General features: G+C 45.0%; 1 protein-coding gene across 1 annotated transcript in view; it reads right to left on the bottom strand.

Annotated features, from left to right (window-relative positions):
* TGM2 (transglutaminase 2) overlaps window positions 1-27,753 on the bottom strand; it is a 69,765-nt gene that overhangs the window by 27,280 nt on the left and 14,732 nt on the right. Inside the window, exons 3-6 of the mRNA XM_070941864.1 lie at window positions 23,564-23,806; window positions 15,482-15,600; window positions 4,050-4,178; window positions 3,213-3,390 (exon numbers count right to left, since the gene is read on the bottom strand). Coding sequence (XP_070797965.1) covers window positions 3,213-3,390; window positions 4,050-4,178; window positions 15,482-15,600; window positions 23,564-23,806 — 669 coding nt within the window. The remainder of the gene's footprint in view (window positions 1-3,212; window positions 3,391-4,049; window positions 4,179-15,481; window positions 15,601-23,563; window positions 23,807-27,753) is intronic.

Raw genomic sequence — 27,753 nt, 5'->3', positions numbered from 1 at the left:
CGTCGATACACCGATGCACAAAAGTATGGGGAATGAACAGGGTGAATTAGAAATTCAAGTAAATGAGGGCAGATATGATATGGTTGCCATTACGGAAACTTAGTGGGATGAAACCCAGATAGCAGTCTTCCGGTATTGGAGGGGCAGCCACAAAGAGGAGGGAGTCAGCTTATTTTCCAAAGCACCAGAAGGCAAGAGAAGAAACTGTAGGAAGAAATATCCTTCTGGGTTCAGCTCCAAGTGGGGAAAAAGACACTGGAAACCTGGAGACTGCTTGGAAAGATGGTTTAATGGTGGACAGGATCACATGGCTTGAGTTCCTGAACAGAAAAGGGGAGGAGACGCAGTGAGTCCCCGGGTTTTATGCCCTCTCTGGCTTTGAACTTCCTGGGGGCCCAAAAGAGCATCCTGATTGGTTGTCAGACTCCCAGGGGGTGGGGGTCTTAGCTAGCCTTGCTGGCTGATGTAATCTTCCCAGGTGCCATGTGGTGAGTTTCTGTTGCTAGATGGGTCCTATTGTGTTGCAGATGATGGTCCATTGACAAAGGTGGGAGGGAATTGAGTTTCTGCCTGTGGCCCATTGACAAAGGGTGGGGGCAGGAAGGTGGGAGATGCTTTGTCTTTAAAACATGCTTCTCCATTTCTCATCCAGGGAAACATAATATTCTGCCTTTTTAATATTTCCCAAAATATTTCATTCCTCTAGGAAAGGGGTGGGTGCTAATTTCCTACAAAACAATGGATGGAAACTGATCAAGGAGAGAAGCAACCTGGAACTAAGGAGAAATTTCCTGACAATGAGAACAATTAACCAGTGGAACAGCTTGCCACCAGAAGTTGTGGGTGCTCCATCGCTGGAGGTTTTTAAGAAGATCCTGGACAGCCATTTGCCTGAAATGGGATAGGGTCTCTTGTTTGAGCAGGGGGTTGGACTAGAGGACCTCCAAGGTCCCTTCCAGCTCTATTCGGATTGATTGAAACCCACGAATGGATTTAAGTTATTTAAAAGAAGCAGACCAAATGAAAGGGGAAGTGGGGTTGCATTAGATATAAGAAATAATGACATCTCTACAGAAATAGAGAACAACAATGACGAATGATGAGACACAAATTCTTGCACTTTTAACCTCAGCCCTGCTGCAAAGTTGCAGATGGAGGCGACTGGAGGTCGCTGACTTTGGGGTTTTTTTGGGGGGGGGGGGAGAGATGGCTGTTGTAAGTCTGAACGTCACTAAATGAACTGTTGTAAGTCGAGGACTGCCTCCTGTGTTTCCTCCTTGCAATGGAGACTTCAGCATCAAAGAGAAATTAAGAATTTCTTTAAAATCGTGCCTGCAGTTAAAAGTCTATGGAGATTCTCCTTCATCCACGTCATGGCTGTCATTTTTTCAGTGCCCTTATAACTTTGAACAGTCATTAAATAAACGGTTGAAAGTTGAGGACTTCCTGTGTAGATTTATTTGCACTCAAATTGTAAGAAAGAGAATTATCTGATAATCAACGGCATAACCACAGGGTGGCCAAAAATATATATATCAAGATTTTACAGAATACAAACAGAGTTGGAAGGGACTTTGAAGGTCCTCTAGTCCATCCCTCTGCTCAAGCAGGAGATGAATTGAACTCTGCCCCTGTTTACACGGAGGTAAGCCTTTGATCACTCAGGCATGGCTGCCATCTTGACTTTTTTGACCCCACCGTGAGGACAATCCACCAAACAAATCCAACCCCTGATTTCTGTGGAATCCCACCATGTTTGCTACAGCTTGATCAAAGGAAGAGGAAACAGCCTTGAAGAACCTCTACGGTCAGAGAAGAGGGTCTTAAATCCAGATGCCAAGAAAGAAACAGCCCAGATAATCTCTTTCCAAGTTCACATGAAGATTTTTCAGAGAAGGGAACCACATTTAAATTTAGAAGATTAGTAAATCTTGTTCCAATAAAAGAAATCCTGGCACTGGGTACTTATTATCACATGTGGTGGACATGTGTAAAAGCAAAGAAATATTGGACAAAAATACATACATGGTTAGAAAAAGATGTTAAAGTTAGATATAGATTATAAGCCAGAGATATTTCTGTTAGGTATAGTAGCAGAAAAGTATGATGATAAAGGGAATATACACTTAATATGACATGTTAAAGCAGCAAGAATTATATTTGTACAGTACTGGAAAAATGAGGATACGGCTACAGAAGATGATGTAATTAAAAAAATACTGGACTGTGCAGAAATGGACGGAAATGGATGTTAAGATAAAAGAGAAAGAAGATACAGAGTATTTTCAAACATGGGACCTGTTCTACAAATGTTTGGATATTATAGGTAAAAATTAGGAGCTGGGAAAGTATTATTATGTAAGCAAATGGATCCAGACAATTTGCTGTTCATAAAGCACTTATGTATGTAAACTGAAAATGCATAAATAAACTGTTAAAAAAATTAATGTTGGCGTCTATCTTGTCTAATTTGTTGGGCTGTAACATCTCTTGAACTTATTGTCTGTGGAGATTCTCCATCGTCTAGGTCCTGGTTGTCCCAAAGATGATTTTTCTCAAAAAGCAACTGAATCTTGGATTTTTTTTCTTTGAAAACATTTCGCTTCTCATCCAAGAAGCTTCTTCCATTCTGGATGAGAAACAAAATGTTTTCAAAGAAAAAAGCCAAAAAAGTCTAGTTGTCTTTTGGGGGGAAAAAGCACTTTTGAGACAACCAGGACCTGGATGATGGAGAATCTCCAGAGACATGGAATAGGCCAGACAAGGAATAATGGATGGGAACTGACCAAGGAGAGATTCAACCTGGAAATAAGAATTTTTCTGACATTGAGAACCATCAACCGATGGAACAGAAGCTGCCTTCAGAAGTTGTGGGAGCTTCATCACTGGAGGCTTTCAAGAAGAGACTAGACTGCCATCTGTCAGAAATGCTGTAGGGTCTCCTGCTTGGGTGGGGGGTTGGACTAGATGACCTCCAATGTCCCTTCCAACTCTGTTAATCTGTAACATCTGTAACATCTGGGTTGTTCTGAAGAAGCTTCTTGGATGAGAAGCGAAATGTTTTCAAATTAAAAAAAAAATCCAAGGAAGTCCAGTTGACTTTTGGAAAAAAGCACCTTTGGAACATCTCTTGAAGTTTTCCCTCAAACCAGCTGCACCACCGTGATGGTGGACCACCTGGGCAGCATATCCGACCTGTTATGGATTCTCACCTGTGCAGGCTACTGCAGCGAAGACCCAGCATTGCCCGTATCGAACCGGTTGGCATCCGTACTTCTGCCACCTCCGAAGAATGTCCACACTCCCACTCCAGGTAATGGGGCTGATCCCATCGTCATAGCGGTTGTCCCAGCGTCCAAAGAGGATGCCTTTGTCATCGTTGCAGTTCACCTGCAGCCAAGGAAGCAACAACTTGGTGTGAAACAACACAAGTTTGGATAGAGAAAGAATGTTTGTAACTCAGGGTTGAACTGAAGGGTCCTTGGTCTTCTCTGGGCTTATATGTTTTCTTATAGACCTTTCATTACCAAACTATGTAACATCATCAGTTCTAGTAGGGTAAATTGACAGCAACCCCCCACTCCCTTCTAGCACTGGTGATGTTACCTAGTTTGGGTCATGAAATGTCTACAAGAAAACAACCAAGCTCAGCCAACATCAAGGACCTCACTGTCCTCCTCCTCCTCCTCCTCCTCTTCCTCCTCTTCTCAACAAACCCCACTCCCTTCCACCACTGATGATGTTCCCTAGTTTGGTAATGAAATGTCTGCAAGAAAACAACCAAGCTCAGAGAGCACTATGGACCCCTCAACACAAGTTTGCCACAAAAGAAGTTTACAAAATAATTTTTGGAGGTCCACCTTGTTAGATTTTAGACAAACTTTAAACCTTGTTGATTTCAATGCAGGAGGAATTCAGCAAAATCAGAAAAGGTGGAGGATCTTTCTGAATTTGATTTCCTCTGTCAAGACGGGGCCAGTTGAACCTGGTCCAGAAATCCATTCTGTTCTTTCTCCTTTAGTGCAGGCCCAAGGTCTATGTGGGCTTACCATGGCGCTCACCACCCTGCTGATGTAGACGGGGCTGTTGCGTCGAGAACAGTCCTTGTCTTGATTGAGGAGGAATTTGGGGTTGGTGTCCAGCAACTGCAAGCAGATGTCCAAAATGTCTTCTTCAAACTATTTTGGGGAGGCAAGAAGATGAGAGAAGTGAGATAGAGATAGTGGACTTCAACAGAAAGATCTGGTGGTTTCTTGGTCCTCAGCTAGTCATGGATGCATCAATGGAGTCTTTACCTTGCAGTTGAACCCTAAATAGCCAGAGAACGAGGAGGAACATGGCCATGAGTCCTCTGCCTCGTTCTGGTGGGCAGAGTCCAACACATGGAGACCTCAGGAGCTTTGGCCCAAGAAGATGGGGCCATCCATCCATCCATCCATCCATCCATCCATCCATCCATCTATCTATCTATCTATCTATCTATCTATCTATCTATCTATCTATCTATCTATCTATCATCTCTGTCTGTCTGTCTGTCTGTCTTGTATTGCTCCAAGGGCTCCAATTACAATCGGGACAACACACGATTTCTTTTTCCACAGTCGCTCAACTTCAATTTGCAAATCTCGGTACTTTGTGATTTTTTCTTGCTGCTTATCTTCAATCCGTGCATCACCAGGTATTGCAATGTCAATGAATTATGATTATGATTATGATTATGATTATTATTATTATTATTATTATTATTATTATTATTATTATTATCTGTCTATCTAATCCATCCATCCATCCATCCATCCATCCATCCATCCATCCATCTAATCCATCCATCCATCCATCCATCCATTTATCTATCTAGTTGGCATGTGGACATTTTGCATTTCAAGTTTATTCCACAACTTTTATGAAGAAGAGCATACCTTCAGTGAAATTTCCATCAAAAGAAAAAGACGGCCTGTCCACAATGGATCTCCTTCAAGCAGAGGCAAGTCATGGCCTATTTCCCACTTCCACCCCTTCACATCCTGCTCCCGCCTTCCGCCTCTTTCAACTGTAATTTTTACTGTCGATTGTAAATCCATTTTATTGTTTTTAGAACTATTTATGGATTACAGTTTTATAGCTTTTATTTTAATGTTGTAAGCCGCTCAGAGTCCCCTCAAGGGCAGATGGGTGTCAAATAAATCCAATAAGTAAATAAAACTCATCATTCAATATTTATTTGTTTGTTAAATTTATTAGCCATGTATCCAAATCTAATAAATAACTAAAATTTGCTATTCAGTATTTATTTATTTGTTAAATTTATTTGCCACCTGTCTAAATCTAATAAATAAATAAAAATTATTATTCAGTATTTATTTCTTAAATTTGCCACCTATCTATAGCTAATAAATAATTGCTATTCAGTATTTATTTCTTAAATTTATTTCCCGCCTATGTATATCTAATAAATAAATAAAAATTGCTATTTAGTATTTATTTATTTGTTAAATTTATTTCCCACTTATCTATATCTAATAAATAAATAATTAAAAAATGCTATTTAGTATTTATTTATTTGTTAAATTTATTTGAGGGGCTTGGACAAAGAAGAGGGGGGTCAATTTATTTTACAAAGCACCTGAAGGCAGGACAAGAAGTAACAGATGGAAACTCATCAAGGAGCCTTGGTAGTACAGTGGACTAAAGCACTGTTATTAACATCTGCTGCCTGCAATTACTGCAAGTTCAAATCTCACCAGGCTCAAGGTCGACTCAGCCTTCCATCCTTTCTAAGGTAGGTGAAATGAGGACCCAGTTTGTGGGGACAATAAGCTGACTTTGTATAAAACATACAAAAGTATGAAGGCTATTGCTTAACGCATTGTAAGCCGCCCTGAGTCTCCGGAGAAGGGCAGCATATAAATTAAAGCAAAAAAAAAAAAAAAGAGAGAGAAGCAACCTGGAATTAAGGAGAAATTTCCTAACAGTGAAGATAATTAACCAGTGGAACTGCTTGCCACCAGATGTTGTAGGTGCTCCATCACTGGAGGTTTTTAAGAAGAGATCGGACAGGCCTTTGTCCAGAATAGTATAGTGTTTCCTGCTTAAGCAGAGGGCTGGACTAGAAGACCTCCAAGGTCCCTCCCAGCTCTGTTATTCTGTTATTCTGCTTGCCTCAGCTTTGTAAGTGCGATTTATATCTGTCTGTCTATCTATCAAGCCAACCCTTTTTCTAATTCTTTGCTTTTCTAAACAGAGCTCAGAGCGAGGGCAGCCAAGCGTTCAACTCCATCACCTAAAATACACATTTCTTTTTAAGCCCTTTGTGTGCCCAGGATGAGAGATGTTTTCCCCTCAGACACAGAGAGGGTTTTATGCGGCCTCCGGAGGGGGCAGGACGGAACTCGAAAAATATTTGGCGATTCGTAAGCAATTAGCCACAAGAAGGTGCCTTTTGTTCTCAGTCACCTGGAATGTACCTGGAGGACCCACCCAATCTCACCCAAAAATCCCTTCCTGGCCACGAAGTCCAAAAACGTTGCCAGAAACGGAGGCACTTCCTCCACCACCGACTGAAGGAGGCTGTGGGAAGGCAGGAGGTGCCAGCTCCATTGGCGCTGCTGGAGAACTTGGCCCGCTCCACTTATCTCTCCAAGGTGAAGTCTGCAAGGGTCCCCGAGCAAGGATGCCCCCCCAAACTTTGATCAAGAAAGTCAAGATGTTGTGGGTGGCTCCATTGCTGGAGGTTTCCAGAAATAGACTGGAGATCCTTTGGACTGGGCTGGTGTGGGACTCCTGCCTTGGAAAGGGGGTTGGACTAGAAGACCTCCAAGTTCCCTTCCTTCCATAGTCTATGTTCCAAGATGGGGGCTGAGAGGATGCTATTTCCATTTCCATTTCCATTTATTGGATTTATATACCGCCCTACTCCCGAAGGACTCAGGGCGGTGAACAGCCACAGAATAAAACACATTAATACAAAATTTAAAAATAGAATAAAACCGAATTAAACAATGGCCGAGACAAATTTAAAACACCCAATAATTTTAAAAACAAATTAAAATTTACATTTTAAAGGGGAAAGATTTATCAAAGCTCCACCTATTGTTTCTTTTTATGGGCATCCAAGTAGTTTCAGGTCCTAATGGAAGTTGGCCAAACGAAGAAGTTGCCACAAAAACACCCCTGAATAAAGGCTGCGGTAAAAATAACAACACAACACAACACAACACAACACAACACAAACATATCATATCATATCATATCATATCATATCATATCATATCATATCATATCTCATATCATATCATATCATATCATATCATGGCATGGCATGACATCACATGACATAACATAACTGTCAACTTGCAAAGCTTTCAAGTTGCCATGAGCAGGAGGGAGGGAGAACTGATAAAGCTGATTGATTTCCCTAACTGAAGCTACATTCCATACATGCTTTCTTACCGCAATCAGAAGGAGAGTGTTGGGTTTCACAGCCAGCCAAAGTGGTTAATTGGAGAATGTGATTTATGACATGGCCAGAGAGGAGGGGAGAGACAGGGTCGTAGGGGAATGTAAATCTACGTGGGATTAGTTCTAACTGCATCTGAACATTGCCGAAATGGTGCTCCTAATAAATGACTGTATTTCTTTTGAAGTTTGGCTCATGGCTCATTAATTAATTAGGGCATCTTTCGGAAACTTCACAATAACATAACCATAACCATAACCATAATACAGTAAACAGTAAAGTAAAATAAAATAATAAAATAAAATATAAAATAAATGAAATAGTTGTTCAAGAAAAGAACCAGTGGTGGACCTGCCCTCAGATCAGGAAGTTTTGGGAAAAGATTCAAAAATGGTTGAACGAGATAACAGGTACAAGTTTCCCCCTAATTCCCCCTAAGATTCTTACTTACTCGGAATCAAACTAAAAGATGTCGGCAAGCAAGATTGGCACCTATTCATCCATATTTCAACAGCAGCGAGAATGGCACTTGCCCAGCAATGGAAAAACGCAAATACACCATCAGATCAACTTATAATAAATAAGATATTGAATTGTGCTGAATTGGGCAAATTAACGTATATCCTAAGAGAGAAAAAAGAATCCATATACTACAGTAACCGGGAACGCTGGTATATATGGCTAAAGAAGAGGACAAACATAGAGTAAACAATATAGTATTACATATATACTTAGTCATAATTAGATAGCGTTTGGTATTTAAAATAGTCAATGTAATCTATGAACTATGAATAGGTATCTGGGGGATCGATACGACCCCCGGTTAGTCCTTATATGTGGTTGTCTTTATATGTTGTGTTGTGTACCCATATATAATTCATATCTGTTTGATAATTACATTATATGTTTTTTTATTTGTAAATAATTAATAAAGAATTATTTAAAAAAAAGAAAAGAAAAGATTGGATAACCATTTGTCTGGGGTGCTATAAAACCTCCTGTGTTGGGCATGGAGTTGGACTAATCCATCCCTACAATTCGGTGATGGATTTCAAAATTTTTTACTACTGGTTCTGTGGATGTGGCTTGGTGGGCAGGGCTTGGTGGGCGTGGCAGGGAAAGGATACTGTAAAATCTCCATTCCCACCCCACTCCAGGGGAAGGATACTGTAAAATCTCCATTCCCACCCCACTCCAGGGGAAGGATACTGCAAAATCCCTATTTCCTCCCGATCAGCTGGGACTCGGGAGGCAGAGAATAGATGGGGGTGGGGGCCAGTCAGAATTTTTACTACCGGTTCTCCGAACTACTCAAAATTTCCGCTACCGGTTCTCCAGAACTGGTCAGAATCTGCTGAAACCCACCTCTGCTAAGATTCTATGTCTCTATGAAACTAAAACAAAATACTAGAGTCAAGTCAAGGAAAATATAATAAAGTAGAGAAGGACAATTCCTTCTCATGTGTTGGACTTTATGCGCTTGTTGATACATCTAAAAATAGGGCTGGCCTTCTTAGCAGCTGCATCCCAGAGCTGGCTGGGCTTCAACTTCTGATTGAAAAGGACACCCAACCCCTTTCCCATGGACAGCTGCCAAGTCATGTTTCGCCACACTAGAGTCAGGCGTTGCATGTTTCTCTTGCTAGATGTGGGCCTTCACTTTTCTTCTGTCCATTTGAGATCACTCTTCAGTCTGTCTCGATATTTTGAACCTTCTCCGCCTCTTCTGGAAGCCTTAGTCATTCCTCCTAATCTTGTGTCATCTGCGGACTTAGTGTGTCCTCGGTCACTTCCAAGCCCTTCCAAAAAATGTTCAGTGGACCTGAGGTCCTGGATGGAGCCCTGTGGATCACAGCAGTCTTCCAAGATTTGCGGGGCTGCCACAAAGAAGAGGGGGACAACCTATTCTCCAAAGCCCCTGAAGGTCAGACAAGAAGCAACGGATGGAAACTGCATTTTACAGAGGGATAGAATCAAGATCACGTGATCACTCCCCCTCCTGCTCCCTCTTTACAATGGCTTAGTAAGCCCACACTTGGAATATTGCATCCAGTTTGGGTCACCCTAATGTAAAAAAGATGTGGAGACTCTGGAAAGAGTGCAGAGAAGAGCAACCAGGATGATGAGGGGACTGGAGGCTAAAACATATGAAGAAGGTTGCAGGAACTGGGTATGTCTAATTTAATGAAAAGGAGAATTAGGGGTGACATGATAGCAGTCTTCCAATATTTGAGAAGCTGCCCCAAAGAAGAGGGGGTCAACCTATTCTCCAAAGCCCCTGAAGGTCAGACAAGAAGCAACGGATGGAAACTGCATTTTACAGAGGGATAGAATCAAGATCACGTGATCACTCCCCCTCCTGCTCCCTCTTTACAATGGCTTAGTAAGCCCACACTTGGAATATTGCATCCAGTTTGGGTCACCCTAATGTAAAAAAGATGTGGAGACTCTGGAAAGAGTGCAGAGAAGAGCAACCAGGATGATGAGGGGACTGGAGGCTAAAACATATGAAGAAGGTTGCAGGAACTGGGTATGTCTAATTTAATGAAAAGGAGAATTAGGGGTGACATGGTAGCAGTCTTCCAATATTTGAGAAGCTGCCCCAAAGAAGAGGGGGTCAACCTATTGTCCAAAGCACCTGAAGGAAGGACAAGAAGCAACGGATGGAAACATATCAAGGAGAGAAGCAACCTAGAACTAAGAATAGGATAGAATTTTTTATTGGCCAAGTGTGATTGGACACACAAGGAATTTGTCTTTGGTGCATAAGCTCTCAGTGTACATAAAAGAAAAGTTACGTTCATCAAGGAGAAACTTCCTAACGGTGAGGACAATTAATCAGTGGAATGGCTTCCATCTAGAAGTTGTAGGTGCTCCATCACTGGAGGCTATTTGTCTGGAATGAAATAGGGTCTCCTGCTCGAGGAGGGGGCTGGACTAGAAGACCTCCATGGTCCCTTCCAACTCTGTTATTCTGTTGTTCCCTCTAGGTGCAGTCAGATTGATTGGATTTGATCTGATCTGGATTCACGTAGAACAGGCTTAAAGATCCATCTCACAGTTAGATCATCTGTCTCATATTTTACCCTTTTTACTGCACGGATAAAAATTAGGCTTCTCTGGATCTGATGGATCCAGTTAGAAGAGCAATTGGCCTGATCCAGTTTTAGACCAGCTCTTCTTCTGCCCTTCCCCAAGTTCTCTCTGGCACAAAGTCAAGTTTCCTTTTGTTAGGAAAGAAAAATATTATTCCACCTGTCTTTTGTTCCCTACAGCTAAAAGACAACATGGTGCTGAGCGGATTTCCTGCAGGAGAGAATGGCTCTCTTGTTCAGACCAAGTTTGCCAGGTGGTACGTGAGCTCTTGACACATCCGCTCTTGGGGTGTCAGCATTTTTGAGGTGTTTTGGGATGGAGGAGGAGACCCACAATGGCTTCTGAAGGCCTGGAGACCAGGGCTCAAACAGGCCCCCAGCTCTCCTCCTGGCAAGTCCTCAAGGTGCCAGGTGAGGTCCAGGTGAGGTCCCTCAGGAACTGCACATGGATCTCCTTTGAGGAGTGGGGAGAGAAGGAGGAGGAGCATCCTGTCTGGGGAATTCTGGGAGTTGATGTCCACCCATCTTCACGTGACCAAGGTTGAGAAAGACTGAGCCCTCCACGAAAGAGTGAATTTCCCACCACCATCCCAGCTCAGAACATCTCCAGGGAAATTCATCCTTCAGGAAACACATATTTGTGTAGGCTTTGTGTGGCAAATGCAAACAGTTTTGAGTGTCCTTTAGCCTGGTGGGATTTTTCTGTCCTTAAGTAGGTTCACATCGGCTTTCACTTCCAGTTCCCTGGTGATTCAGAGCCCATCCTGTCTCTGGGAATCAAGGTCTCCTCCTCCCTTCTCCTCTTCCTCTTTCATTTCCTCTTCCTCTCCTCCTCCCCCTCCTCTCCCCCTGCTGCCTTCCTCCTCCCTCTCCCCCTCCTGCTCCTCTCCCTCTCCCCTCCTCCTCTCCCTTTTCTCCTCCTCTTCCTCTCCTCTCCCTCTCCTCCTGCTCGCCTCCTCCTCCTCTCCCTCCTCCTCCTCCTCTCCTCATCTTCTCCCCTGCTCCTCTCCCTCTCCCCCCTCCCTCTCCCCCTCCCCCCCCCCCTCCTCCTCCTCCTCCTCCTCCTCACCCTCACCCCCTGCTCTCCTTCTCCTCCCCCTCCTCTCAGCATTTTCACGGAGAGGTCACCCGAGTGAATGAAAAAATAAATAAAGCAGGAAGCTCCCTTTGTAGGATTATCTCTGGCCATGAAAGGCCCTTTCAGAGCCTTTTTTATTAACTGGGGATGAGATTTAAGAGAGGGATTTAGATGCGAGATTATAGGTTTTTAAAAATGGATCGTGCGTTGACTGGCCCTTCCTGAAAATCAGGACCGAGAGCCAAATGTCTCCAAGAACATCTAAACTTCCTGCTGCAAACCTCAGACCCGCCATAAACTCCAGTTATGAATCTGCTCCTTCTTTCCCTCCTTCAAACCTTGGCAAGGATGTACAAATGCTCATTTTTAAGTTTATGTACCTTTTTACAAGAGGAAGTTCACTGGACACCAGAGTGTCTCTTTCTGTAGGACAGAACATCTTGTAATAGCCAGTCCTGGCTTCCGTCTCAGTTTGGTGGGACAGCAAGCTACGTTGCTCTCATTTGGGGAGGGGGCAGGGTTTTTTTTTAGAAGCTGAATATCCCAAATAAAAGGATACTCCAGAGAAGCTGATAGAAAGGACAAAGTGAAATGCAATTTATATCTTCTGATTCTGGATCGGATAAAGCGGGAAAAACTGGTGGTCTTCCAGAACTTGGAGAATCATTTTAGTGGTTTTTAAAATATGAGCTGAGAAGAAGCTCAGGTTCGACGGTGAGGTCAGGATCACTGAACTCTTGCGGGTGTCTGTTGCCAAGGTATACAACAAGCAGGAAAAATTCTGCCTTTGTTCCAGCACAAGATGGAAATCTGGGCAGCTGTCAAGCCCTAAAGCAAGAATGACAAGCTGTAATTCTTCCCTGCTGAATTCTTTATTGTTTCACACCTTTAGGCAAAAGCATGCCAGAGTAAACACTCAACTATCTGCATCTACAATATACTCTGGGAGCTATTGGGGAGGGGCTGTCTTCAGCCTTTTTCTCTCACACGGAATATCTGGCTGAGATACCTCTGCCCCCCCTCCCTCTTGTGATCCACCTAATTATAGTTCCTCACATCAGGTGTGGACTACAACTCTCAGAAGCCCTCAGCCACCATGAAACAATGGATGGAAACTAACCACTAAGAGAACTGTATGGAAAAACATCACCTGAAATGGAATCGTTGTCCAACACTCTTCAATATCTTCATAAATGACTTAGATGAGGGAATAGAAGGGAAACTCATCAAATTTGCAGATGATACTAAACTGGCAGGAATAGCTAACACCCTAGAAGATAGGCTCAAGATCCAGATGGATCTTGATGGACTTGAACACTGGGCCCTATCTCACAAAATGAAATTCAATGTAGAGAAAAGTAAAGTCCTACACTTGGGTAAGAAAAACCAAAAGTACACATATAAACTGGGTGAAACCAGGCTTAATAGCAATAATTCTGAGAGGGACCTTGGAGTCTTAGTGGACAACCAACTAAATAGGAGCCAGCAGCATGTGGAGGCAGCCAAAAAAGCTAACGCAATCCTAAATTGCATTAACAGAGGGATACAATCAAGATCAAGGGAGGTACTAATACCACTCTATTAAGCCTTAGTAAGGCCACACCTAGAATTCTGCATCCAGGTTTGGTCACCACACTATTAAAAAGTTGTTGAGGCTTTAGAAAGAGTGCAGAGAAGAGCAACCAGGATGATTAGGGGACTGGAGGCTAAAACATACAATGAACAGTTGTAGGAACTGGGCCTGGCTAGTCTGGTGAAGAGAAGGACCAGGGGAGACAGGAGAGCGGACTTGGAGGGCTGCCACAGAGAGGAGGAAGGGGGTCAAGCTGTTTTCCAAAGCACCCGAAGGCCAGACAAGGAATAATGGATGGAAACTGACCAAGGAGAGATTCAACCTGGAAATAAGGAGAATTTTTCTGACAGTGAGAACAATCAACCGATGGAACAGAAGTTGCCTTCAGAAGTTGTGGGGGCTTCATCCCTGGAGGCTTTCAAGAAGAGACTGGACTGCCGTCTGTCAGAAATGGTGTAGGGTCTCCTGCTTGGGCGGGGGGTTGGACTAGATGACCTATCAGGTCCCTTCCAACTCTGTTAATCTGTTAAAGCTGATTCCTAACTTGGAGATCTGGATCACCGGCCAAACCTGGGAAGCTGTTGAGAACTATCTTGGGGAATCATGCGGTGCCTCTCCCCTTGCCTATCGATTCCCGTTTGGCTGCTTTTGAACGATGGGTTGGCACTCATCTGGAGCAGCCCTAATGCTGCTTCGCTCTAGTCAGGTTGACTGCAAAGTGTCAACAACACCAAGCATTTGTGGAAACCTGGAGACAGTGTTGACAAATGGCCAAATTCCCCAACGGATCGTTGGGTTGGCTGGTTACTTGGGTGCCGAAACGCCACCAAACATGTCTCCCTCCCCAAAAAAAGAAACCCAAATATATTTTTAAATGACTTTCCTAGTTCTGAATGTTTAAAAATAGGGTTGTGTGTTGTGGTACACAGTGGGGCCTTCATATATATATATATATTTTAGCAAAGTTGTCCTGTGGTAAGATGGACGGCCAAAACATTTCACAAATAAATAAATCTGTTTTGCGGAATGAGCATTTAGGAACGTTGCAATTCCTAAACGGAAGGACTCTCTGGAAATGGAATCGGGGTGATGGTGATTTTTTCTGCTTCACATAATTTGCCCTGGTCATCTCCTGCCTTGGCTACTGCAACGGGCTCTACGTGGGGCTACCCTTGAAGAGTATCTGGAAGTTTCCGCTGGTGCAGAATGTCGCCACGCAAGCGATTTTGAGAGCCCAGAGAAGGACAAATATAAACCCCCCCCACTCCACAAACTATATTGGGTGCCAGTTTACTACCAGGTCTACTTCAAGGTGCTGGCTGTGACCTATAAAACCCTCCATGGCAGGGGTCTCCAACCTTGGCAACTTTAAGAACTGTGGACTTCAACAGAGGGAGAGAGGGAGAGGGAGGGAGAGAGAGAGAGGGAGAGAGGGAGAGAGAGGGAGGGAGAGAGAGAGGGAGAGAGAGAGAGATGGATAGACATGATTGATTGATGATTGAGATGATAGATAGATAGATAGATAGATAGATAGATAGATAGATAGATAGATAGATGGATGGATGGATGGATGGATGAATGGGATTGATAGATGAGATAGAGAAATTGGATGGATGGATGGATAGGGATAAAAGATAGATAGATAGATAGATAGATAGATAGATAGATAGATAGATAGATATCCAGTTATAATAACTATCCTCATGAGCAGCAACAGATTATAGAGATAGACCGACACCCCTTCGACTCCTTCCCCTCACCCCCCTCAACTGAATGACACCAAAATGAAATAGTCAACCTTCAAGATGGGTGAGAAGATACATAAGGAGTTTTTGACCATGCCTAGAAGATTGATTGATTGATTTAGAATGCTTATAAGGCTATCTCTCTCATGCACAACAGTCCTAGGTGACTTCCCTGCATCATTCACAAAATCAGAATAAACAAAATCCAGAAAACCCCACAACAACATCACATATAGCATCCCAGCCACACAACGTCCCATCAACAAAACATCTGCATGCACTTTTGGGGTTCTCTTCACTCCTAGCCTTGTTCCTGGATGAAAATCCAGGTCTTTATGGTCTTCTGGAAAGCCAACAGCATGGAGGGAAGCTTCAGATCTTGAGAAGAGACTGGCCACCACAGAAAGTGTGGTCCTGGTCATGTTTAATGGAAGGGACCTGAAGTTCTTCCACCCCCCACCTGACCTGGTGGGGCAGACAGATATCCTTTGGGAGATGCGGCCCCACCCATTGTGGGACAAGAGAACAGCTCACCTGTCCGAAGTTCCATGGGATGGAGACGATGTAGTCCTTCGATCCTTGGTAGATCAGGCCTTGTTGGGTCAACACATACTCAACCCGGTCCTCATTGTTCTCCATGTACGTGGAGTCCTCTGTTGAAAAAGAGGAAGCTCAGATGCAGGAGGCAGTTTTGGGATGGAGAGAAGCCCTGACACAAGAGAACTTCTGCAGAACCTCTGTGTCCACCTTCCCTGGTCTTCCAGAACATTGGCCATCCACCCCACCCCCAGGGTGAGGATCACGGGAGCTGGCAATCTAGCCCACGTCCCAAGGACGCCCCACGGAGGAAGGCCAACCGGAAAGAAACCACCTTGAAGCAAAGAATGAAGAAAGACAGATGACTTCTCCTGAAATAGAGCTTGCTCATTCTTTGCTGTCAGGCAAAACAGAGAGATTTCCTCTTATCAGCAGCGGAGAAAAGCTTCAGGAAGGTGAGGATAATGGGAATTGATTAGTTTATCAGTAATCCCCTTGACGCAAAATTGTGTGGGGTTGGTTCGTATGGAGGAGGGGGGGGGCTTCTCTCAGACTCATGATATGAAAAATAACATCATGTTTTCAAGGTTGATTGAGATCATCCCTTGAGGTTCTCCAAGAAGTCCTGAAAGTCAGTCGGACTTCAGCTGTCCTTGGACACTTGGACAAGGGGATAATATGTAGCCTTCAGTCTGACCCCAGAAGGTAAAGATAACCCAGGGATGTCCACAGGGCAGGTCAAAAAAGTCAAGATGGCAGCTAAAACGATGCCATTGAAAGTCTGACGATTGGAGACTCAGAGAGTTCTTTCCCGTGGGAGCCAAGGACGCTCTACCAGGCGTTGGAGAGGCATGGACCAAAGCCAGCCAGGATTGGGGCTGCAACCTGATTGGGCCACGTGACAGACGTGTGACCTGGGGAGGGGGAAAAGAACTTTGGGGTGTGATTTGGGTGGGGGAAACCTCAGGTCCTTCAGAGTCAGTTTTTCCCCAGATGTGCCAATATGACATGCCTAATAAATCTATACTTTGAGGAACATGCCTGCTTGGGAGTGTTGATTCCGTTGGGTGTGTTAAGAGGAAACCTGACCCTCCTCCTCCTCCTCCTCCTCCTCCTCCTCCTCCTCCTCCTCCTCCTCCTCCTCCTCCTCCTCCTCCTCTCTGCCAATTCCCCTCCCTCCTAGCACTTCCCTAGCTGGGTTTGACTTTTGGAATCTGCCATTCCAAAACCTGCCTCCTCTTCCTGCCATCTGCCTGGGAGAGCAGCAAGAAGATCTTGGAAGCCCATCAGGCCCCATTGGCTCCTCCAAGTCCCACCACTGCCAAGTGGGACTTCCTCTTCCCTTGATCTGGCCGGTCTTTAGGGCAAAGGCTGGGGGAGTCCAGGAAATCAGGACAGGGTTCAACCAGGGAACAGGATGTCCTGCAATGGCCTCCGTGAGGGCACCGGAGAAGTGAGAGGCCCCTGGAAACTTTTCAGCCTCATCTTTTCCCATTCAAGCTGCCAGAGCTGGCGCCCCTGGGTCTTTTGAGTAACCGAATGGCAACGTTGAAGGGAACTTGGAGGTCTTCTAGTCCAACCCCTCTGGACTTCATATATGTACAGAGCCTTGGTAGTACAGTGGTCTAAAGCACCCTGTTATTAACACAGCTGCCTGCAATTACTGCAGGTTCAAATCTCCCCAGGCTCAAGGTTGACTCAGCCTTCCATCCTTTCAAAGGTAGGTAAAATGAGGACCCAGTTTGTGGGGGCAATAAGCTGACTTCGTATAAAAATACAAAAGGATGAAGGCTATTGCTTAACGCATTGTAAGCCGCCCTGAGTCTTCGGAGAAGGGCGGCATATAAATCAAATTTTAAAAAAATGTACCTATGTATTTATCTGTTTTTCTGAACTCCCCATCTCCCCCAAAGAGGGGCCCTGGGTGGTATAGAATGACATATTAAAATATAAAATGGTACAGGCAGTCCTTAACTTAACAACAATTTGTTTAAGGGACTGTTGGACGTTGCAATGGCAATGTTTTTCACACTTATGACAGTGGTGGGATTCAAAGTTTTTTACTACCGGTTCTGTGGGCGTGGCTTGGTGGGCGTGGCTGGGGAAGGATACTGCAAAATCCCCATTCCCTCCCAATCAGCTGAGACTCGGGAGGCAGAGGATAGATGGGAGTGGGGCCAGTCAGAATTTTTACTACCGGTTCTCCGAACTACTCAAAATTTCCGCTACCGGTTCTCCAGAACTGGTCAGAACCTGCTGAAACCCACCTCTGATTTATGACGATTGCAGCATCCCCATGGACACAATCAAAATTTGATTTGTGAATCAAAATTCAGACGCTTGGCAACTGACTCATATTTATGACAATGCCCTGGGGTCACGTGATCCCCTTTTGCGACCTTCCAATAAGCCAAGTCCATGGGGGAAGCCGGATTCACTTAACAACCGGCTTATTAACTGAACAACTGCACTGATTCACTTAACAACGGTGAATCGGCAAGAACTGTTGTAAGATGGGGCAAAGCTCACTTAACAACTATATCGCTTAGCAAAGGAAATTTTGGTCTCTATTGCAGTCCTGAGTCAAGGACTACATGTACACATAAAAACAACAACAGAATAATAGAACATTAGTATTAAAATATTAATTTAATATCGAATATATCGAATAACGGAACATTAGAATCCAAATATTAATTCTAGTTAAATTGTCTAATTAGAACCAATGCGTGAACTCTAATTTAATTCTAATTAAATTAAACACAATTAAATGTTAGAATTAAAGCGCCAGAATTAAAATTGGTCAAAAGGAGAGGCTGCTTCGCCTATGAAAAGGCTCCTTTTTTTTCCTAACGTGTTTGTCCCTTTTCCTTGTCCTCCTGTTTTCCTTGACTCATCTTTGGCTTCCGAACAGACACACCTCGGGGGGAAACACTTTCTGTTCCACGACTTTAGGTGAAAAATAATCACAAGGAGGACATGAATGTTTGAATTCTTTACTCTAGACTAGAGGATGAGTATTCATTGCGTACAAGTACCCTGTTTCCCCCAAAATAAGACATCCCCTGATAATAAGCCCAATCGGGTTTTAGAGCACATGGCAATAAGGCCAAGCGCTTATTTCAGGGTTCAAAAAAATATAAGACAGGGTCTTATTTTCGGGGAAACACGGTAAGGAACAAGGCGTCCTTACAAAAGGGGAAATCGGTCTGAAGTAATTAACATTAACAGATTAACAGAGTTGGAAGGGACCTTGGAGGTCATCTAGTTCAACCCCCCCATCCAGGCAGGAGTCCCTACACCACTTCTGACAAATGGCAGACCAGTCTCTTCTTAAAAACCTCCAGTGATGGAGCACCCACAACTTCTGGTGGCAAGCAGTTCCACTGATTAATGGTTCTCACTGTAAGGAAGTTTCTCTTTATTTCTAGGTTGAATCTCTCCTTGATCAATTTCCATCCATTGTTCCTTGTCTGGCCTTCGGGTGCTTTGGAAAATACTTCAAAGCCCCTTCCTCCTCTCTGGGGCAGCCCCTCAAATATTGGAAGTCTGCTCTCCTGTCTCCCCTGGTCCTTCTCTTCACTAGACTAGCATTGCTAGCCTATTTTATTTTATTAAAATAAAAGATATTTTAAGCGTATTTGTTTTCTCTTTGCAAGAGGTCAATTAGACCTCCGTGGTGGGACGGTCCAGCCCGCCTCTGCCAGCACATTCCAACAACATGCAGAGAGCTTGTTTGTTTGCTCAGCGAGGAAGATGGCATAACATTCGGGCTATTTCGATGTTTTGGTCCCGGCTGCTGCAAATGATTCATGGGGAAAGTCCCCTTTCGCGAAGTTATGTTGAAAGAGAGGCCGGGGGGGGGGACGCCAGTCCCTTTCGCCTAAGATTTTAGACTTTCCTTTCAAAAGGCTCTTTGTGATGCTTTTCGCTCTGGGCTTGAGTGAGGAAGAACATAGAATAAGAGAGTGGGAAGAGACCTTGGAGGGGTCTATGGAGATTCTCCACCATCCAGGTCGTGGTTGTCCCAGAGGAGCTTTTTCAAGACGCAACTGGACTTTCTGGTTTTGTTTTGTTTTTTTTGCTTTTGGAGACATTTCGCTTCTCATCCAAGAAGCTTCTTCAGCTCTGACTGGATGGTGGAGAAGGGAAGGATTGATATTCCTTGCAGAGTGCAAATGACCAGCTGTCTTGCAAGGAGTAGAAATCCTTCCCTTCCCCACCATCCAGTCAGAGCTGAAGAAGCTTCTTGGATGAGAAGAGAAACGTCTTCAAAGAAAAACCAGAAAGTCCAGTTGCCTCTTGAAAAAGCACCTTTGGGATGAACTTGGAGGTCTTCTAGTCCGACCCCCTGTTCAAGCAGGAGATCCTATACCACTCCAGACAAATGGTTATCCAATCTCTTCTTAAAAACTTCCAGTGTTGGAGCATTCACAACTTCTGGAGGCAAGTCGTTCCACTGATTAATTGTTCTCATTAACAGGAAATTCCTCCTTAGTTCTTAGTTGCTTCTCTCCTTGATGAGTTTCCATCGGTTGCTTCTTGTCCTGCCTTCAGGTGCTTTGGAGAATAGCTTGACTCCCTCTTCTTTGGGGCAGCCCTTCAAATATTGGAAGATGCTCTCCTGTCTCCCCTGGTCCTTCTCTTCACTAGACTAGCCAGTCTAGTGATCCTGCAACTGTTCATCGTATGTTTTAGCCTCCAGTCCCCTCATCATCCTGGTTGCTCTTCTCTGCACTCTTTCTAGACTCAACCTCTTTTTTTATATCGTGGTGACCAAAACTGGACGTCAACAACATCAACATCAATCAACATGTCAGACTTGAGTCCAACATTTTGGTCACTGCAGAATAACAGAGTTGAAAAGGACTTTGACCCCATCTTCTTGGTGACTGCCCCTCAAGTAACGGAAGATAACTATCATATCACCCCTAGACCTTCTCTTCGTTAGACTAGACACCACTCGTCTCCTCGATTGTTTATCATATGGTTTAGCCCCCAGACCCAGGTTCATCCTTGTTGGCCTTCCCTGCCCAAGAGATGCTCACGAGGAGATCAGCCATCCTCTCTGGATTTCTGAAGACCATCCTCATCTGGAGATTGAAGCACAATGGACCTCCAATCCCCAAGACTCTTGGAAGTTGCTTGGCCAACATCTTTGGGGTCTTCAGGGAACATGGGAGTGCCACAGAAAGGGGAGTTTTAGTGGCCCAGGATAAGGGTGTGTGTGTGTGTTTAAATATCTCCCATGTTCCTCTTCACCATCTTACTCAATGGCAAATTATGGACAGGATGATGGCATGTTTCAAGTTTCAAGTTTATTAGATTTCTATACCGCCCTTCTCCCGAAGGACTCAGGGCGGTGTACAGCCTTATTAAAACACATAGATTTATAAAATTTAAAACCAATTAAAATCGAGTATAAAAATTTGGCCCGCGAATTAAAACACACATACACCCGTTTAAAAATTCGTACTGGGCCAGTCCGGCTTGCTGAAGCAGGAAGGTCTTTAGGGCACGGCAAAAAGTATCCAGGTCGGGGCTAAGACAAAGCTCTAGGGGCAGCTCATTCCAGAGGGCAGGTGCCCCCACAGAGAAGGCTCTCCCCCTGGGTGTCACCAGTCAGCATTGTTTGGCCAACGGCACCCTGAGGAGCCCCTCTCTATGGGAGCGTATTGGCCGGTGGGAGGCTATCGGTGGCAGAAGGCGGTCTCGTACGTACCCTGGTCCTAAGCCATGGAGCGCTTTAAAGGTGGTGACCAACACCTTGAATCGCACCCAGAAGACCACTGGGAGCCAGTGCAGCTTGCGCAGGAGGCACCCTCATATCTCAATTCAAAAGCCCTTTGATCTCCTGCCGTGGGCCTGGGGTTGGACTAGAAGACCTCCAAGGTCCCCTCCCACGCTGTTATTCTATGTTCTGTGCTCTGGAAGTCACCAATGGTGCATTAGCTGAACTTTCAGGGAAAGTGTGTTCCTTGGACGCAGCTCTTGGGAGTTGCCTTCCCACAAAAGACAGGTAAGAAAAATAAAATCACGAAGGTAATAACAGGTGGCATCAACACAGCTACTGGTTGCAATTTTTCTGGCTTAGCAAAAGCTTCCTGGCCTCTGGGAAAATCTCTTTGGTTATGTGAGATGCCTTCCCTTGGAACTGCCAACGTGCAATTAGCCCATGGCACCTTCTGTTCACAAGGGCTGGGTCCTAAGACCTTGTTTATCTAACCATGGTTTCCAAAGTACACAACAATTAGTCGGGTTTCTCAGGCAACTTTCTAGGCCAGAAGAAACCGAATCACATGATGGAACTTGTTCATGTGAGCCCAGCAGGTCCATGTGCTCGGCCACCGATGGTGAAGATTTTGCTTTGCAGGCCAGAGATTGCAGGCTCAGCACAGGAAGGAAGGAAGGAAGGAAGGAAGGAAGGAAGGAAGGAAGGAAGGAGAGAAAGAAAAAGAAAGAAAGAAAGAAAATTATAAAAGAAGGAAGGAAAAAAGGAAGGAAAAATATAAAAGAAGGAAGGAAGGAAGGAAAGAGAGAAAGAAAGAAAAAGAAAGAAAAAAGAAAGAAAAGTATAAAAGAAGGAAGGAAAAAAGGAAGGAAAAATATAAAAGAAAGAAGGAAGGAAAGAGAGAAAGAAAGAAAGAAAGAAAAAGAAAGAAAGAAAGAAAAGTATAAAAGAAGGAAGGAAAAAAGGAAGGAAAAATATAAAAGAAGGAAGGAAGGAAAGAAAGAGAGAAAGAAAGAAAGAAAGAAAAAGAAAGAAAGAAAGAAAGAAAAGTATAAAAGAAGGAAGGAAAAAAGGAAGGAAAAATATAAAAGAAGGAAGGAAGGAAGGAAAGAGAGAAAGAAAGAAAGAAAGAAAAAGAAAGAAAGAAAGAAAAGTATAAAAGAAGGAAGGAAAAAAGGAAGGAAAAATATAAAAGAAGGAAGGAAGGAAAGAGAGAAAGAAAGAAAGAAAGAAAGAAAAAGAAAGAAAGAAAGAAAAGTATAAAAGAAGGAAGGAAAAAAGGAAGGAAAAATATAAAAGAAGGAAGGAAGGAAAGAAAGAGAGAAAGAAAGAAAGAAAAAGAAAGAAAAAAGAAAGAAAAGTATAAAAGAAGGAAGAAAAAAAGGAAGGAAAAATATAAAAGAAAGAAGGAAGGAAAGAGAGAAAGAAAGAAAGAAAGAAAAAGAAAGAAAGAAAGAAAAGTATAAAAGAAGGAAGGAAAAAAGGAAGGAAAAATATAAAAGAAGGAAGGAAGGAAAGAGAGAAAGAAAGAAAGAAAGAAAAAGAAAGAAAGAAAGAAGGAAAGAAAAGTATAAAAGAAGGAAGGAAAAAAGGAAGGAAAAATATAAAAGAAGGAAGGGAGGAAAGAGAGAAAGAAAGAAAAAGAAAGAAAGAGAAAGAAAGAAAGAAAAATATAAAAGAAGGAAGGAAAAAAGGAAGGAAAAATATAAAAGAAGGAAGGAGGGAGGGAGGGAGGAAGGAAGGAAGAAAAGAAATAAGTCCTCGACCTATAGCCGTTCATTTAGTGACCAAAGTTATAACAGCACTAAAAAAAAAGAACTTATGATCGTTTCACACTTACAACCATTGCAGCATCCCAGGGTCACATGATCAAAATTCAGGCACTTAGCAACTGACTCATATTTATGACGGTTGCACTGTCCCGGGGTCACGTGATCCCCTTTTGTGACCTTCTGACAAGCAAAGTCAAAGTCACTCCCAAAGGGAGTCACTTCACAACATTGGCAAGAAAAATGGTAAAAGACTCAACAACGGTGTTGCTCAGCCATGGAAATTTTGGGACTCGGTTGTGGTCATAAGTCGAGGACCCCCTGCTCCTGAAGGTCAGGAAGGACTTAGAAGAACCGTCTCTGAAAACCTGGGAAGTTACTGCTAGTCAGCGTAGGCCGTCCTTCCCCAAGGCGGATCCCACAAGAGGTGTTGGTTCTGCACCCTAGAAGAACCTCATCCAACCACGAATGATCCGGTTGGAGTAATCTGGGCAGGCCATGCTGAGGCAGATCTCCCCAGATCTAGCTTGGCAGAAGAAGAGCTCATTGGTTCCTCCCACGGCTGGGGAGAAGACCTACCTGGACACCAGGGGTTGAAGAGCAGGACAAACTCGCCCAGGTTGAAGCTGGAGCCCTGATACTGGGTGGAGGCGTCCAGGACCAGGCGGTATCGGCCGATGCGGGCGTCCGGAGGGGAGGAGATGGAGACGGAGAGGGTCAGCCCGTCCTGCTGCTCCACGGCCGAACTCCAGGCCGAGCCCTCCAGGGAGCAAGAGAGAGGGAAAGGGGAGCGGGTCCCGGAGGTCTCGATGGGGCAAGGTCCTACGGAAGGGAAGGAGGGAGGGAGAGAAGATGGAAGGAAAGGAGGGAGGGAGGGATTGTCAGAAGAAGAGAGGGGGAAGGAAAAAGGGATTGAGGGAAAGAGGGAGAGAGGGAAGGAGGGAAGGGATTAATGGAAGGAAGGAGGGAGAGAGTAAGGGAAGGAGGGGGGGAGAGAAGATGGAAGGAAAGGAGGGAGGGATTGTCAGAAGAAGAGAGGGGGAAGGAAGAAGGGATTGAGGGAGAGAGGGAGAGAGGGAAGGAGGGAAGGGATTAATGGAAGGAAGGAGGGAGAGAGTAAGGGAAGGAGGGGGGGGAGAGAAGATGGAAGGAAAGGAGGGAGGGATTGTCAGAAGAAGAGAGGGGGAAGGAAGAAGGGATTGAGGGAGAGAGGGAGAGAGGGAAGGGATTAATGGAAGGGAGGAGGGAGAGAAGAAGGGAAGGAGGGAGGGACGGATGGAGGGAGAGAAGGAAGGGACGAAGGGAAGGAAAGAGAGAAAAAAAGGCACAGGTGAGTTCATGATCTCATTTTTCAAAGGGGGAGTATGGGGATTTCAGGGCTCCCCCTTTGTGATGGTGGGGGCCTTTCAGGAAGCTGCGAATGACCCAAAGGGGAAAACATGTTCCATGAGGAAGACTCCGTGCTGTCACATTATGACTTTTGCATTTATTGCTCTGTAGTCCAGCTCAGCCTCTCTCAAACGGGGCCATTGGAAGAGGCGTCGACTTCAACTCCCAGAATTCCCCAGCCAGCAAGGAGACAGCAACCCAAATTATTTAGGAGAGCAGATGTCAACCTCTCCCCGGTCCCCAAACAACTTCCTTGCCCAGGTCAAACTGCCCAGGACAGCTCCTGCTCCTTGCAGACTTTTGGGGCTCTGCCCAGCAGCCCAGGTGCCAAGGGGCTAGCAAACACCCCGCTCTCCTGCCCACAGCTGGGCTGCTGGGGGGTGGGCTTCTCTTTTGGAGCGTCCTGACCAGAAAGCCCACCTTCTGGGAAAGCAGCGGGAATTCTGGATGGTCACTACATCCATTTGTTGCGGTGTATGTGCATCTCTCTCTCTCTCTCTCTCTCATCTCACCCAAAACAAGTGCACCCACACCCACACCCTGGATTGGGCTGCATTACCACAAGCTCTTTTGGCATCTCCTAAAGGTTAGGCTGATGGTCAAATGAGCTGAAAACCTGCCCCATCCTGGCTGTAAACTTCCATTGGCTTCCCTCCCTCCTTTCATCTTCTCTCCCTCCTTCTCTCTCTCTCTCTCTCTCTCTCTCTCTCTCCTCTCTCCTTTCCTTTCCTTTCCTTTCCTTTCCTTTCCTTTCCTTTCCTTTCCTTTCCTTTCCTTTCCTTTCCTTTCCTTTCCTTTCCTTTCCTTTTGCTTTCCTTCCTTCCATCCTTCCTTCCTCCCTCCCTCCCTTCCTCCCTCCCTCCTTCTTGCCAAGCAGGCAAAGTCTGCCCTTCCCTCGGAAGGCCACTGCCAGGACAGGCCATCTGCCCTGCTGCCCATCCTGGAGGACCAGAAGGATGGGCGTCTTTCATGGCAAGAGGCGGGCATCAGAAGCGGTGGCTGAAAACACACACAGGAACCTCGGGGGGGGGGGAGGGGCGTGTTTTGCCTCCCCCTCCAGCTGGCCACTGGCAGTCTGAGAACCGGTCTCGGCCCCTGCTTGGCTGGGGAGGCCAAAGCCTGATCCAGCGGCCCCCACAGAGGGACGGGACGGGCTACAGGAGTAGCCTGTTCCTCCCCTGGGTGAGAGAGGGGCCCTCCCCCTTCAGACAGAGGCTCATTCATTCTTGTACAGGAGGTGGAGGGGTGGGGTGGGGGGCAGAGAGGTGTTACTTCCTGGGAGGGGTCTGCCAACTCCCAGCCGCCCAGCCCAGCCTCTGCCCCCTTGCCAGCAACACCGGCTCTTTGTGCTGAGAGGCCGGGACAGATGGGCGGTTGGGGGGTGGGATAGACCCTCCTTCAGGTTTGCTTGCCAGGACCCCGACTCTGCCTTCCGGAGAGACAGAGGCCCTTTTCATCCTGATCCAGGAGCTGCCACTCTTGCTGCGGGAGGCAGTCACATCTGGCCAAGCAAAGGGGGTCTTCTCTGGCCCACAACCCAAATTCCAGCCCCTCCGTCAGCTGCATCGGTTACAAATTCCCCCGGGGTCTGTAAATACCCTGGTGGCAGCCCCAACTCTCTTCTCAATGCCCCTTTCCTTTGGGGTGGGGGAGCTGCCCTCTTGACTTTCCTTTTTTAAACTTTCTGATTTAAAACCAATTTATGTAGGGCACTCAAGATGGGCTCCTTTAAAAAGGGTGGACTTCAACTCCCAGAATTCCCCAGCCAGTTAAGGGGTAGACTTCAACTCCCAGGATGCCCCACTCATCATAAAGGTTATTTTTTCCCAAAAGGCAAATGGACTTTCTTGATGTTTTCTTTGAAAATGTTTCCCTTCTCATTCAAGAACAATGGATGGGAACTGACCAAGGAGAGATTCAACCTGGAAATAAGGAGAAAATTTCTGACAGTGAGAGCAATCAACCCATGGAACAGAAGTTGCCTTCAGAAGTTGTGGGAGCTTCATCACTGGAGGCTTTCAAGGGGAGACTGGACTGCCATTTGTCTGGGTTTGTATAGAGGTGGCTGCTTGAGAAGGCTCGACTAGAAGACCTCCAAGGTCCCTTCCAATTCTGTTATTCTGTTAATCAGTGGAATAAGTTGCCTTCGGAAGTGGTGGGTGCTCCATCCCTGGAGGTTTTCAAAAAGAGACTGGACAATCATTTATCTGAAATGGTGAATAGGGTCTCCTGCTTCTGCAGGACGTTGGACTAGAAGACCTCCAAGGTCCCTTCCAACTCTGTTATTCTATGTCCGTAATGGCCAACCTCTGTGCCAGAGGTGGCATGCAGAGTCCTCTCTGTGGGCACGTGCACCATCGCTCCAACTCAGCCAGCTGGTCGTCCGGTTTCCGACGCACGCATGCATGCCAACCAGCTAGTTGTTGGTTTTCCAAGGCTCGTATGTGCCCTAGCCAGCTGGTCATTGGGTTTCCGGTGGTCCGGGGTCCGTGGGATGCATGTGTGCGTGTGCCTTCCGGTTTGGGCACTCTGTGCCTAAAAGGTTCCCCATCACTGTTCTATATTCTACTGCTGGTTTCTGTGTTGTTGATTTTCTTCATTTTTTTAAAACCTCCTCTCCTACCGCAGACATCCCTGGCTGTGACTTCAAAGTGGGAACTCCTCAAACTGTTGAGAAATTGTTCAAGGCTGATGTCTGGGTGGAAACCGGTATACAAGAGACACCGAAGACCGTTTCACCATCAAATTGCAACCTTAGTTTTGGTAATATCCCACCCAGTCAGGCAGGAAGGGATGCAGAAATCCAGAATAACAGAGATGGAAGGGAACTAGAAGGAGGAAGAGGAGGAGGAGGAGGAGAACAACTGTGGGGTCATTGGTGCTCTCTGAACTTGGGGATTTTCTTGCAGACGTTTCATGACCCAACTAGGGAACATCATCAGTGTTAGAAGGGAGGAGGAGGAGGAGGAGAACTGTGGGGTCTTTGTACCATTCTTCTAATTTTAAGTCAACATTTAATTTCAATGAAACATGGAAATTTGCATTAAATGATAAATTGACTTGTGATATTAAAATTAGAAGTGGTATATATAAAGAAAATGTTTTTTGGAACACTTGGCAACCATTTGTGGACTTTGCATTTGGGAGATTGGATGAATCGGCACCAGTACCTTATCAAAGAGATTTCTGGAAGAATTGAAGACTTCAAGTTCCTAAAACTTCCTTTCCGTTTGTATAGCACGTTGGGGGGGAAAAATTTTTTTTTCCTTACTATTGATTTTTTGTATTGATTTTTTTTCCCTTTTTGTTATTTTTTAATAATAAAAATATAATAAAAAATTAAAAAAAAAAAGAACTGTGGGGTCTTTGCTGCTGTCTGA

Source organism: Pituophis catenifer, unplaced genomic scaffold, assembly GCF_029215685.1.
Source record: "Pituophis catenifer annectens isolate HBS135680 unplaced genomic scaffold, rPitCat1.0.hap2 SCAF_3, whole genome shotgun sequence".
Classification (NCBI taxonomy): Eukaryota; Metazoa; Chordata; class Lepidosauria; order Squamata; family Colubridae; genus Pituophis; species Pituophis catenifer.
This window is presented reverse-complemented; position numbering and strand designations above follow the sequence as displayed.